The sequence below is a fragment of the Acipenser ruthenus genome, chromosome 3, assembly GCF_902713425.1.
Source record: "Acipenser ruthenus chromosome 3, fAciRut3.2 maternal haplotype, whole genome shotgun sequence".
NCBI lineage: Eukaryota > Metazoa > Chordata > Actinopteri > Acipenseriformes > Acipenseridae > Acipenser > Acipenser ruthenus.
The window spans coordinates 18,163,822-18,179,075 of NC_081191.1; the positions used below are offsets into that span (position 1 = coordinate 18,163,822).

At 39.5% G+C, this 15,254-nt stretch overlaps 1 protein-coding gene and 1 long non-coding RNA gene across 3 annotated transcripts in view; one reads left to right on the top strand and one right to left on the bottom strand.

Annotated features, from left to right (window-relative positions):
* The window catches only part of LOC117435555 (zinc finger protein ZFPM2-like), a 148,406-nt gene extending 136,454 nt beyond the window's left edge, over positions 1 to 11,952 (top strand). For both annotated transcript variants that reach the window (XM_059012689.1, XM_034058840.3), the window contains 3 exons: positions 5,894 to 6,100; positions 7,976 to 8,200; positions 8,512 to 11,952. In XM_059012689.1, the coding sequence (XP_058868672.1) occupies positions 5,894 to 6,100; positions 7,976 to 8,200; positions 8,512 to 10,985 (2,906 nt within the window). In that variant the 3' untranslated portion in view covers positions 10,986 to 11,952. The remainder of the gene's footprint in view (positions 1 to 5,893; positions 6,101 to 7,975; positions 8,201 to 8,511) is intronic.
* Positions 4,213 to 15,254, bottom strand: part of LOC131712707 (uncharacterized) — a 29,699-nt gene continuing 18,657 nt past the window's right edge. Inside the window, exon 3 of the long non-coding RNA XR_009314603.1 lies at positions 4,213 to 4,594. This is a non-coding gene — a long non-coding RNA (uncharacterized LOC131712707). The remainder of the gene's footprint in view (positions 4,595 to 15,254) is intronic.

Sequence of the window (15,254 nt, forward strand, 5' to 3'; positions counted from 1 at the left end):
GGTAAAATATTAAAGGAGAGCAGGTGAAATGGAAAAAAAGAGATATTGTTGAGGGGCAAAATCTACTGGCTACCATAACAACTGTAACGGCACTATTTTTTGTGAGTGCTTCCAAGTAATTTGTGTACATTTAACTCAGTGTATTGTTAGTATAACCTGTCTGCTTCAAGTGAATATTTAGGCATTTAAAAGTTGGAAATACATACATGTACAGGTCACATTTTAGTCTCTCTATCAGACAGCAAATGTGTAATTTGGTTGAAAACAGAGTAAAACAGGACAGACTACTGTTAACAGAGGTAAAGGGCGTAATGGTAGTAATGCTAACTTATGCAAACTCATGCTACACAAGTGCTTATTGCCCATCAGTGACATTTTTGTCCCTCACTCATTTCACTCGTTGGGGCCAAGAACAACACCTCAAGGCTGATAAGAACTACAGTGCTCTCAAACAATGACATTATTTCTCACTATGTGAAAATTAAATTTTTAGCAGGAAATGTACTGAATTACAAAGTCCTTGTGAAAGCTAACATAATTTCACAATTGAACAAACACTGTAGATGTTGATAATAAAAAAAGTGGATTAGAATCTAAATTATGTCTGAAGACCATATTTCATAAACTAAACACTTCATTTTTTTATAAATATATTGTTAAGTATATTCTTTTTTTTTTTTTTTTTTAAGTATTCTTTCAGTTCTCATGTAAACACTTTTCTTATAAAAACATTTCTGTTAATGTAATTCTTCAGGGATGTAGTTTCTCCTGGAAACAGTCTATGAGACAGTGCCAAAACTGGAGATGTTGTGCAAAACTAATCAAACTACTTGAATCAGTTCCCACTCCTTAAAACTGCCAGTCATACCATTCAGAGACACAACACGAATCAACAGGCTCTCAAAGGGGTAAAATCCGCAAAGCAGTTTTCGGTTTAGGATTCCTTGATTTAAGCATTGACAGCACTGTGCCTAACAACCAAACAAGACACACCTATTTCTGTTATACTTTTAAATCATGACTGGAAAGAAAAAAAAAAAAAAAGACCAAATTCATTAAGAATGTAGGTAGAATACCACGGAAATAGCGGTTATTCCACTGTGATTCTTTGCTGACTGTAATTTAAAGTGTAACCCCAAATTTGAATGTATTTATAAATTAACTACAGTAATTACCTTTTGAGGTAAAAGCCCCCTTGTTTGCAAAGAGGCTCTGGCAGATATAGTGGACAACATCTATTCAGGGATCTCAATCTGCAAGCCTCCAGTCAATGCACAAACCAACATATCACATTTGGGCATCTGGCAGGACAGAATAGAAGTTCAAGTTTCTTCTCTTTTCTCCATCACAGAAGGTCTGTGCTGACAAGTTCAACAGTAATTGATGAAACAAATGAAACAAAAAAGTATGAATTTCATACCATGTGAACAGAGTGGTGCTGTAATATACTTGCAGATATGCTTGTTTTTCCCATATGCTAGGCTTTCATTTCATAAGTGTAAAATGCTGTTTTATTTTCCTCAAATTTAACAACTAGCAAAAGCCACATGTCAGTTGGCATTGATACGCCAGTGTTCTCATATTGCGCATATGTTAAACAAGAATATGCTGTAGATAATAGAAGTATGTTTGTACAGAAATAAGTTTACCATATTACAATATGTGAACCATTTTTGTTGCAGCTATAGTTTTGATATTTGAAAAACCCATGTTTTGTAACAGCATATACTCATTTTTACTAAGATATAAATAAAATAAAAAAGTATTGTACAGTATAGTGAATAGTGAAAAAAAAACTGTACTTTGCCTGATATAAATGCTTCCTGCCTTGTCTACAATAACAAAAACAACAGTCATGAGGTTAGATCTTGTAGGGTTGATAAATTATTATCATTATATAGTGACACCATTAACTGTGATTGTCATTCTGAGAGAAAGATCGATGCAACCCAAACCGATGCAGCATTCTGTACATATCGTAGACTTTACCATTACTGAGATTTCAGCTTTCTTCTGCCAGTTTTAGCATTGTAGAAAACATATATAGACACTCAGCTCTACTTGAAGGTTCACAACCCTAATTGTCAGCTAGTCCCTACTGTTCAATTACTATAACGAAAATGTGAACGTACCAGTGACAGAAGCAAGCTTAATTAATTTGGCTGAGGCATTTCACAGGCAGAATAGGGTTGATTAAAATGAGCTTGGGAGACTGTTTGAGCTAAAAAAAGATTACAATATAGCAGGTCTCAGTAACCAAAGTCAAATATAAACTCCTAACCCACAAAGAGAGCAGACTCATTATTATTATTATTATTATTATTATTATTATTAGATAAGAAACAGTTTTGATTTATTTTTTATGACACATTGTAGAGAACCTAGAAACATCCACCAAGCTTTTAGGAGGCCATTTTAGAACCACACTCGACAGACTGCTTCCAATGTGTTAAGGTCTGAAGTTGCAGGCCCTTTTTTTTCGTTTGGATTACACACTGAAACACTGTTTGCACATCTTTGAAAGCCAGCAGTCCAGCTTTTCTATAAAACAATGTCCTAATTTTGCAAGACACCGTATGTCCAATTTTTCTGGACACACCGTATCATACTTTGTTGTTATCTTGCCAGCCAGATTTTTGTAAATAGTCATATTAAAAACTGTAATCTCTTCAAGGGAAAATGAAGTGCCGTTGAAAAGGCTGTCATGTACAGAGATAAACATTATCTAAGCCAAACCCCTTTTTTTTTTTTAGCCTACTCAATGAATATATTGTATCGACTAGCAGAATATTTAATCTGGAACACTACAATTAAATAAAATGCAAGGCTTACTAACATATCCCTGGTGAATCTTCTGGGGCATATAATTAGATACATTATTGTTGATAAACTAGACTTTCAAATATATCTTCTTTTTTTTCTAATAATACATGAATCCCTTGATTGGCCATAAAAAGCCAGATCCTAATAGAAAATTATATTAATGATTATCATCATTATAACATTTCCTAGAGAATAATAAACTATTTTGTTACTTCCTTCTTCGTCTTTTGGTTTATGATGTTGTCAGCCTATTTATGTATGTATTTATCTTAAACAAATTGTGGACCTTTTCACACTTGTCTTCTTGTGTAAAATGAGCAGCACTCAGAACCACAGGTAGGTTTTAACAGGGCAGGGGCTTGTATATTTATTTACACACAAAATAAATAAACAAAACAAAAGCCTAACTCCTTTGGCTCTGGAGACAGAGGCGCTTCTCCTTCGGCTCAGGAGACAGCGGGGCTTCTCCTTCGGCTCTGGAGACAGCGGCGCTTCTCCTTCGGCTCTGGAGACAGCGGCGCTTCTCCTTCGGCTCTGGCTCTGGTGACAGCGGGGCTTCTCCTTCAGCTCTGGAGACAGCGGGGCTTCTCCTTTGGCTCTGGCTCTGGGGACAGCAGGGCTTCTCCTTCGGCTCTGGCTCTGGGGACAGCGGGGCTTCTCCTTCGGCTCTGGAGACAGCGGGGCTTCTCCTTCGGCTCTGGAGACAGCGGGGCTTCTCCTTCGGCTCTGGAGACAGCGGGGCTTCTCCTTCGGCTCTGGCTCTGGGGACAGCGGGGCTTCTCCTTCGGCTCTGCAGACAGCGGGGCTTCTCCTTCGGCTCTGGAGACAGCGGGGCTTCTCCTTCGGCTCTGGAGACAGCGGGGCTTCTCTTTCAGCTCTGGCTCTGGTGACAGCGGGGCTTCTCCTTCAGCTCTGGAGACAGCGGGGCTTCTCCTTCGGCTCTGGCTCTGGGGACAGCGGGGCTTCTCCTTCGGCTCTGGCTCTGGGGACAGCAGGTCTTCTCCTTCGGCTCTGGAGACAGCGGGGCTTCTCCTTCGGCTCTGGAGACAGCGGGGCTTCTCCTTCGGCTCTGGAGACAGCGGGGCTTCTCCTTCGGCTCTGGAGACAGCGGGGCTTCTCCTTCGGCTCTGGAGACAGCGGGGCTTCTCCTTCGGCTCTGGAGACAACGGGGCTTCTCCTTCGGCTCTGGAGACAGCGGGGCTTCTCCTTCAGCTCTGGAGACAGCGGGGCTTCTCCTTCGGCTCTGGAGACAGCGGGGCTTCTCCTTCGGCTCTGGAGACAGCGGGGCTTCTCCTTCGGCTCTGGAGAAAGCGGGGCTTCTCCTTCGGCTCTGGAGAAAGCGGGGCTTCTCCTTCGGCTCTGGAGACCGCGGGGCTTCTCCTTCGGCTCTGGAGACCGCGGGGCTTCTCCTTCGGCTCTGGAGACCGCGGGGCTTCTCCTTCGGCTCTGGAGACCGCGGGGCTTCTCCTTCGGCTCTGGAGACAGCGGCGCTTCTCTTTCAGCTCTGGAGACAGCGGGGCTTCTCCTTCGGCTCTGGCTCTGGGGACAGCGGGGCTTCTCCTTCGGCTCTGGCTCTGGGGACAGCAGGTCTTCTCCTTCGGCTCTGGAGACAGCGGGGCTTCTCCTTCGGCTCTGACTCTGGAGACAGCTGGGCTTCTCCTTCAGCTCTGGAGACAGCGGAGCTTCTCCTTCAGCTCTGGAGACAGCGGAGCTTCTCCTTCTGGCTCTGGTGACAGCGGGGCTTCTCCATCGGCTCTGGTGCCAGGTGATTCTGGCTCAATAAAACAATGAAGAAATTAAGCAATTAAACCTGTGGCTGTGTAAAAACAGCCACCAAACACACCTTCACCAGTGTGCAGGGCCTTGGCCTTGGCCCTGTCACAAAATATATAGCCATTTGGTTTTTTTTTTGTTTTTAACCAATCCTGGAAAACTTTATGTGGGTTTTATATTACCACTAGGGAGCTTAAAATACCCCCCCCCCCCCCCCGTCAAGATAATGTAGGCATAGTGCCAGTTTTAATCTTGTAATACTATTTTTTTAAAAAGGCTTGTACATTAAACAGGCACCATGTGAAAAACAAAATGTGTTCTTTCATCGAGGGAAGTGTGCTATTTTCCATGGTTGTAACTTCTCTGTGAAATTTGACCTTTACTGTGTGTAATATTTCTTTGTCCGGTTCAGCATGCTGTATTGTGCCCCAGATTGTATCTGCAGTAAAGGATACAAAACTATGAATTTTTTGTTTTTAATCTTTCCAATCCCTTTCTCAAATGTGCATGTACAAATAAACATGAACTGTACAGTTCATGCACCTTATCTTTAAAATGTATTGTTACCGAATACGGTCAGCAACACTGCCAAGTTAAATACAGTTTGCCCCTTATACAGCAGCAAAGTGATGTTTTACAGTATTTCCACCTTTATAGTTAACCTTTAAAATGTAAAGTATGGTTCTAATAAATGTTAACCTCAGGAATATGTGCATTTCTGAGTCGGTGGACTCAGAACTGGACTGGTGGACTTATTTTACAAAAATATGAATTCATGCAATAATTTGTTGTTACATTACTTTTCAGTTCCCTTTTACAGAAGCATTGCACTGTGGTTTAAACAATAGCATTTTTTTTTTGCAATTCAACTTCAAGACCCCCAGGAATTGTATACAATTATTTAGGCCAACCTGTGTTGTTCTGTTTGACGGTTGTTGTGCTTTATAACGTCCTTTATTCCAAACCCCTTGCCAATATTCCCTTGTTTGTTTGTTTTTACTCAAGGCGATTGTAATAACAGCAGTGGCCCTACTTTATATTATGATTTTAATCAAAAAGAAATACAGTATTTACCTTGAGAGGTCACTGCATGCTGAGCACAAATAAGGCATGAAGAAAGATGTGTCAGTCTATTACTTCCACTACTACTCCCATTACTGTTACTGTGACATCTTATACAAATATGTAATGAACCTTGATGAAGAAACCAAAGCAAAAGACATTTTAAAGTATTGTGCTGTGTCATTTTAAATACATTTTAGTAGTTTCTTAAATGCAACTTTTTCCTGTTTTCTAGGTGGTCAACTTTGGTGCACTACAACAAAAAACATCATGGACGGCGTGGAGTTGGTTGCATTTGCTGTAGATTTTGACTCAAGGCTACAAGCTGTCAGCCATATGTCCCTGACAGAGGGAATGTACCCTGCACGCCTCCTGGACACAATACAGCTGCTCCCTCAACAGGCTGCCATGGCATCCATTCTTCCCACTGCCATTGTCAACAGTAAGTACAAAACTAGGAGCTGTGCTGGTCTTCCTCACTTAAAGAACTTTTAATGTTTTTCTAGCATGCAAACCTACCGAAATGTGCACTTGCACCTCCTTGATAGTCAGTGTCCTTGTGTGTCAGTAATTCACCAACAAAAATACAAAGGCACTGTATTAACTTTAAATAGCGTAAAATCATTCCAATAAAATCATTTTTAAACTTCAAGTTTTAAATATGTGAGACTTGGATGGACATCAGCACGTTATTGAGAATGTCTTGAACATAAGAACATAAGAAAGTTTACAAACGAGAGAAGGCCTTTTGGCCCATCTTGCTTGTTTGGTTGGTAGTAGTTTATTGTTCCCAGAATCTCATCAAGCAGCTTCTTGAAGCATCCCAGGGTGTCAGCTTCAACAACATTACTGGGGAGTTGGTTCCAGACTTCCACAATTCTCTGTGTAAAAAAAGTGCCTCCGATGTTCTGTTCTGAATGCTCCTTTATCTAATCTCCATTTGTGACTCCTGGTCCTTGTTTCTTTTTTCAAGTCAAAATAGTCCCTCGGGTCGACATTGTCTTCAAGACTGAATAGATTTTATAATTGTGGTCGTGCTTCTTTGCACTCTTTCTAGAGCAGCAATATCCTTTTTGTAGCAAAGTGATCAGAATTGAACACAATATTCTAGATGAGGTCTTACTAATGCATTGTAAAGTTTTAACATTACTTCCCTTGATTTAAATTCAACACTTTTCACAATATGTCCGAGCATCTTGTTGGCCTTTTTTATAGCTTCCCCACATTGTCTAGATGAAGATATTTCTGAGTCAACATAAACTCCTAGGTCTTTTTCATAGATTCCTTCTTCAATTTCAGTATCTTGCCTGCGTGCAGTACCTTATACTTTTCTCTATTAAATGTACCGTGTGTCTGCCCAGTTCTGAATGCTATCTAGATCATTTTGAATGACCTTTGCTGCTGCAGCTGTGTTTGCCACTCCTCCTATTTTTGTGTTGTCTGCAAATTTAACAATTTTGCTTACTATACCAGAATCTAAGTCATTAATGTATATTAGGAATAGCAGAGGACCTAATACTGATCCCTGTGGTACACCACTGGTTACCTCGCTCCATTTTGAGGTTTCTCCTATAATCAGTACTTTCTGTTTTCTACATGTTAACCACTCCCTAATCCATGTGCATGCATTTCCTTGAATCCCTACTGCGTTCAGTTTGAGAATTTATCTTTTATGCAGGACTTTATCAAAAGCTTTCTAGAAATCTAAATAAACCATGTCATATGCTTTGCAATTATCCATTGTCCATGTTGCATCCTCAAAAAAATCAAGCAGGTTAGAGACACAATCTCCCTTTACTAAAATCATGCTGACTGTCTCCCAGGATACTGTTACCATATAGGTAATTTTCCATTGTGGATCTTAGTATAGTTTCCATTATTTTCCATATAAGAGAAGTCAGGCTTATTGGTCTGTAGTTACTTGGTTCGAAATGCATATGAAGCTTATTTGCTTATCCAATTGTGAAATAAATGTGGTGATGACATTCTTTACTTTTTAAAAGTGTATCCAAAAATATGGAAATACAGTTCTGTTTCTATTCTTTTTTTTATTTAGTTTTATGTAAACTACCTGCGTGCCGTTACTACAGGTATATCTATCATATTATAACTTAGAGCAGACAAAAGCATGGGAGTGATTGTCCATCACAAAGAGTGTTTAAAAGTATTGTAGGTACATTAGAATTTTAGGTGACCTTCCAAAAAGGTTTAGCTGTGCAAGTCATGGCATCATACAATATAAAACTCTTCCTGAACTGCAGGTAAGATTGAGATGAAGGGATTACATCAATTCATATTCTGCTTCTGTTTTTCATAGAAGACATCTTTCCTTGCAAGGCATGTGGAATCTGGTACAGAAGTGAGCGGAACCTACAGGCTCATCTTATGTATTACTGCAGTGGTAGACAAAGAGAACAAGAGGCAGTGGCAGAGGAAAATGAAAATGGTCCCCATCAAGTACCAAGCATCTGCCCTTTCCCACAATGCAACAAGAGCTTCAGTGGTGCGCGAGCTCTTGAAATGCACTTAACAACTCATAGCAGTAAGTAATCAATTTTCTGTGCATAAATTACTGTTCATACAAAAAATATATATTGTGGTGGGGGGGTATTTTGCAGATATTAAAGATTGTATAGTTTAAAATGCTATTTTTGTTGCTTTGTTTTAAGCTTCCCTTTGACTTTTTATGGAATTTAATATAATCAGGGTTTTCTTTTATGGGTAGGTGGGTGATATGCGCAATATCAGCCAACAACTTTTTTACTTTTTATTCAGATAGGTCACTGCTGCACTCCACATGAAGCATAAGATGGGGCAAAGAAGCTTACACGTTTCCCTTTATCCTCTTCACAGGTATCAAAATGGAAGAGACTCTCCCTCCTGGCGCCAGCTTGAAATGCACAATCTGTAACTACACAGCAGACTCCCTTATTACATTCCAACACCACATCCTCTCTCACCTGTCTCAGGCTGCCTTCAGATGCAATCACTGCCATATCAGCTTCCAAAACCACAGGGAACTCCTGCAGCATCAGGAGTTACATGGACATGGCAGCAAAATTCACAGAGATTACGACAGTGAACACTCCCCGAGGGGCAGCGAAGAAAACCTGCAGCAGGCAAGATCGGACATGGTAAACAGGAAGGATGCCCTCCAGAGCCCCAAAAGTACACAAAGCAAGGAAGTGAACTCTGACCCAGAGCTAGAAAAGTCTGAAAAGAAACTGTCAACTCAGAAGAATGAAGCACATCCTGGAAACAAGTCAAACTTTTCATACACAAGAATCAAATCAGAGCCATCAAGCCCAAGGCTCGCCTCATCTCCGGTCCAACCCAGTTTGGGCCCTACGTTCCCCATGGGTCCATTCCTTTCTCAGTTTGCTTTCTCCCAGGATATCTCTGTGGTTCCTCAAGCTTCAGAGATACTAGCTAAAATGTCCGAACTGGTCCATCGTAGATTAAGGCACGGTGGAGGCACCTACCCTCCTGTCATCTACAGCCCTCTCATGCCAAAAGGGGCTACCTGTTTTGAATGCAATATCACTTTCAACAACTTAGACAACTATTTGGTCCATAAGAAGCACTACTGCAACAGCCGTTGGCAACACATAGCCAAGTCACCTGATTTCTCCGGTGTCTCAGAGAAGGTGTCTGAGGCTGTAAGTCCTAATAGTGGCCACAGTTCTGTGAATATACTCAGTGCTGTGTGCCACCCTTCAGATCCTGACAGCCACCTCATTCAATCAGCCTGCTTGAACTCATCAGTTTTAGACATGATCAACTCCAGCAGCAAAGGGCCTGAAAAAGAACTTACTACGCCAACTAAAAAAGTGTCAACTCCGACCGGCAATGATGAGAGGCTTAATGGAAAACCAATGGACGTAAAAAGTCCCAGCACTTCTATTAGTGAAACTGAAAATGATCCAAACAAGAATATGTGTGCTGCATGTAATATAACCTTCAGTCGCCGTGAAACATATATGGTCCACAAGCAGTACTACTGTGCTAGTCGCCATGACCCTCCTATGAAGCGTGTTTCTGCGAACAAAGTGCCTGCGATGCAGAGGACTATGCGCACTCGCAAGCGCAGGAAGATGTATGAGATGTGTCTCCCGGATCAGGAGCAAAGGCCACTACTGGGACAGACAGGCTTTCTGGGCATACCAACATTGGGAAGCCCTTGCACTTCTCAAGAAGTGGTTGAGAACCTTGGCGATCGATTCCATCCTAGATGTGATGTGTTTCCTGGGATGGTGCCGAAGCATATTGAAACCTCTCTCACGGTTACGAAAGCTGCTCTGGCAACCAAAGGCAATACACTAGATCACCAGGACCTGGATGCTCCCATAGATCTCAGCAAAAAATCCTGCCCTCATCCAGACAACACATGCAGTTCTCCAAAAAGGCTTTTAGACTACCACGAATGTGGAGTCTGCAAGATCAGTTTTAACAAAGTTGAGAACTACCTTGCACATAAACAGAATTTCTGTCCCGTTACAGCTCACCAACTCAGTGAGATTGGCACCATGGACCGAACAGTATTTCAGGACATAAAAAGTGAAGGCAATACTACCGATGACAGCTATGAAAAGAGTCCTGTCAAATGTGAGAAAAATGGGAATGCCAAGCTGATTACTCAAAACGGTAACATGTTTTCAGCACACTTAGGGACCTTACCCGGGCTCAAAGCCTTTGGTGAGGCTGCGCAGCTGATTTCCACAAAAGAAGAGAATAAGAGTTTGTTTCTGCCACATTGCCTTTATCCTGGAGCAATAAAGAAACTTAAAGGGGCTGAGCAAATATCGCCGTACTATGGGATAAAGCCAAGCGATTACATCACAGGTAGTCTAGTGGTGCAGAGTGAAATTAGTGACATGGATCAGAGCACAAGTGAAGGAAATGACACTCCTAAAGACCTACCAGCCCCAAACGGTTGCCCCCATCTGAACAAAGAGCCTTTGCCATTGTTGCCTAAAAACAGAGGCATGGTAATAGTTAATGGTGGACATAAACCAGAGGACAGGTCAGTCACAGTTAACTTGCAGCAGGATAACCTCTCCCATAATTCCCAGCAACAAGACAGTCATCCGTCTCCAACATGGGGATCAGAAAACCCAACTGATGCAAATGAAAATGTATCACCCTCCATCAAATCGTCACCAGAGGAGCCTTTGCCCAGCGTCACAAAAGGTGTAAATGGATCAGCCCAGGCAACAGGGAGTGGGAAATACTGCCGCCTCTGTGATATCCAGTTTAACAATCTCTCAAACTTTATAACTCACAAGAAGTTCTATTGCTCGTCACACGCAGCAGAACACGTCAAATGACATTTTAGTCTTCTTTTTTTGTTACATGGTGTGTGTGGAATAGTGCATCATGCAGTTTTATAGGCTGCTTGTGGACAATCAAACTCATTTTAAGATTTAATACAATTCATTGGTAAAAATCAAATGTAATACTAGTGCCACTTTCACATCCATTTATTTATTTTACAATCAGTGTTAATAGCAGTAGTAATATTAATTTAAATGAAAAACTTTATATCAGAAGTTGTTTGTAATGTTATGGTATAGTCATTATTGTCTAGCACACATTGTTTACACTGTAAGGTAGATTCAATGATACAATGAAACAAGAAATGCATTTTTTAGGCAAAATAGCTACAAACGCAGTTGTGTATTTCTATCTTATTTGCTGTTGCAGTTTTTGTATATGCATAAATATAATTTGCAGCTGTAATTCAATGTCATTTTGCCTTAAACCACTGTTTTGGGACTATCCAGGCACAATCCTGCATCTTATATTTGAGCATATACTGGTCACTGGGCTTTGCATATGTATGTGGCAGTTTGTCCCTGTCTTTTTCTTAAACTCAGAAATGTGTGTTTTAATGAGGATGGCAGCGTTCTTGTATAGTACTTGTATTTCCGTTTGCTGATGCCCTTTGGTCTCACTTTTTAAAACTTAGCTGTCAATGCAATACTTTCTAAAAGAAAAATGACATTACTAAAAGCAGTATTACAAAAGGACGGCAAGTCAGGTTTTTTTGTATTACATAAAACTGAAGCTACAAGAATGAAGTATCGATAGTTGTTCCTGAACAAAATGGGGAAAAAAACACTATTGTAATAGATGATCATTCCAATGTTCTATTTATGACAGAAATTATTTCTCAACAATGTTGTTGCTATGCATGTATATGGATGGAATAAAATTCCAGAACTGTTGGAAATCTTTATTTTGATGTGTCATAATTAAACTTCAATCCTCAGGATAATTAAACATGTTTTGTTTTTTTTGTTTTTGTTTTTTTTATTAAAGATTCGAATATTTCAAAACACAGTGAATTATAATATTAGTGAAATATAGATAGTTTAGTGTATTTTCAAAATGCTTGAGGTATTTTCACTTATCCCAGCAGCTAACCTACACAATAATGTATTCCAAGGATCTCATAAGCCAGCTCTCTTGGACTTTCTTGGAGTATGATCAACCTCCTAGACTCTCTCATGCAATGTAGTAAAAAAGCTGGAGTATCATATGTACAGAAAAACTCTTCCTGATAAAAGCACCATGCAGATCCTTGACTTATAACTAGGATTGCTACTTTTCGATATTAATTGGTAAAGCTCATTAAATGTTGAATTCCCCAAAAATCTGAGTTTGAAATAAATTTATATACAATAAACATTAATAAAACCACTAGCTGTTTTGTTTTATTTTCTTACCAAAAATAATCATTTAGAAATCCTCTTAGTTTATGTAGTTTATATACTTGCTGTCTGTCACGTCTCCTTTCCGCGCTGAATGGCTGGGGGTCGCTGTCAGTCATCTCAGTGGTCCGTTAGTACTGTAGTTTCACTCTGTTCTGACAGATCTCATTGACTGAAGCAGTGCTAGAATGCTCTCATTTGTTTAAATGACTGTCAGTCATCAAGACCTGCACTGACTGTGCACTTTCATTTGCCAGCTTCAGCGCCTGTCATTCAAAGCGCCTACTTTGAAATTAGCGGGTTAAGGTGTAGGTAAGCTTTTGCTTTAGGTATACGGTGACAGTTACTAGTTTGATTTGAAAATGGGGCGCAAGAGAAAAACAGTTAATGAATATTGTGCACAATACCCTGGCCGACGGCTGAAGTCTCCGCGGCAGGACGAAGCAGGCCCGTCTGCCTTGCCTTCCAGTGACTGTCCAGCAGAGAGGAGTGGAGCTCAGACCCCGAAAAATAAGTGCAAGTTAGTTCTGTTCAACTTTCTAATGTTTTGTTCTGTGCATATTATTTTAACTCATAAATTTATGCTATAAAAGTCTATGTAATACACGTTTTTTTCTTTTAAAAATGTAGTAGTAGCCAATTAATTTTTCCAGCCACTGACTCATTGTGTGACCCTGAGCAAGTCACTTCACCTCCTTGTGCTCCGTCTTTCGGGTGAGACGTAATTGTAAGTGACTCTGCAGCTGATGCATAGTTGACACACCCTAGTCTCTGTAAGTCGCCTTGGATAAAGGCGTCTGCTAAATAAACAAATAAATAAAATAAAAAAATACTGACAGATAGGTTAGAGCTCTTATATGTGCATGTACTGTATGTCATTGTCTTGACACTTCTTAATGCTGACTCATATCCACAATGTATCATCTCAGAATCTTTGAACCAAGGTCTGCTTTTTCTTATTTTGCTTTTTAGCAAATCATATATTGCATTGTAAGATACTATCACATCAACCAGCATCGTGTAGGGGTTACCTGTATGGCAGCAGAAATCAACACCTCAAACTGATCAAATAAATGACCCAGTGTACATATTTGTTATAAAAACCAACAATTTTATTTACTACACATTAATACTACACGTTAATCAAAGAATGAGTGTGGATATCTCCCACAACAATATAACAGCAAGTTAATGAAAGGCGTTTTGATATTTAAAGAAAAGGAAATCAGTTACCTTTATTTAAAGAAGTTTTGTTTCTGATTGATTTTTACTTATATGTTTTAAAGAACTGACAGAAAATGTCAATGTTGATATATGTTGCAAATAATAGGAAAAACAGCAGTTTAACAAATGAGTTATGTAAATATCTACATTTCTAGTGTGGTTTTATGAGTAAAGTGCCAAGAGCACCACTGTTTAGATCATTCAAATATATCCAGGTATGTTACGGTATTAAAATGAAAAAGGTATTTTAGAAACAGTACACGGTGCAGCAGATATATATATATATGTAACATGCTGCTATGATAGTACTTGACCTTGAGAAGGGGTGGTGGTTTGCAAGGGCTAAGCTTGAACCACACGGAAGTCTGTTTGTACTGTAACCTTTTCCTGTCATCAAACCTATTTTTTTCTCTCCCTTGAGAATTCCAGCACAATGCCTTACTTGATGTACTTATCTCCTTGGCAACAACTGTAATATATCAAAAGCTGAAATAGGTCCCTCATCTCTATCACCATCAAAAAAACTAACTACAAAAAAGAAGGATTTTAATGAACAGTTTCCGCTTTACCTGCAGCAGACATCTTCACCGAACAGATATGAAATTTGAATATATTGCCATAACTAATTTTCATTCCCTCATAAACTGTCACAAAAAGAGTGAAGTCAGACACCCTCAGTTAGAATGATATTCTTGTACACAAATTAAGGTGGTGACCTTCACAAGACATTTTCCATAGTGTTCACCCATCATAGGGTTTACCAGGTTAAGACTGAATGGACCATAAAAAACTGTTGCCAAGATACCTCGAGCTACAGTGAAAAGCAGAGATGACATTAAATGAGTAAGTAGCGGGGTTCAGGGTGTTAAAATGAAAAGATAAATTACATATATATTATTTAAACAGTTATAGCAAACGTGGGGACGTATACCACTATATTTTTTGTAACCCTGCTACTTTTTAATAAACTTTTGCTGTTGTATGTCTAAGCAGATGAAACAACAGAGATGTAACCAAATTGGAAAGCAAACAAGGCCTGGTTTCTGATGAAGTAGAGTTCACAGAAGGGTAAACTATAGAAGAATGTAGTAAAAAAAAAAAAGGATTGCTGGATACTGCAGTTTTTTAATATATACAGTCAAACCTTCCATTTACCTTCATGCAAGGCGGCACTGTTGGTTCTGAAAACTTACTGATATGCTGCTGACACAGTCAGTTAATAGTCTGGCTTAAGTGTAGAGTAGGCATGAACAATGCACAATGTCAAGCAACTGAAGATTCAAATTAAAATGTCAAAAGAAATTTCAAAAGGGCCACAAACCTTCTCATCATAACATAAAAAGGGCCATGTATCTATTAACAGTTATTTGATTGCTTTTTTTGTGCAGACTGGCTGCTTGAGTTTGCTACAAGTAGGTACAGAATCAAGAGCGTGGATGACTTCTGTTACTAAGCAAACACTCAGACAGATGATAACAATGATTTCTTAATTTATATATATATATATATATATATATATATATATATATATATATATATATATATATATATATTTTTTTGCATGTCTCTTTGAACATGAAAAACGATTAATAAAATAGGAATAGGCCATGATATTCTGACAATCTTTTTTTCTTTTGTTGGAGCCCAGCTTATAGACGT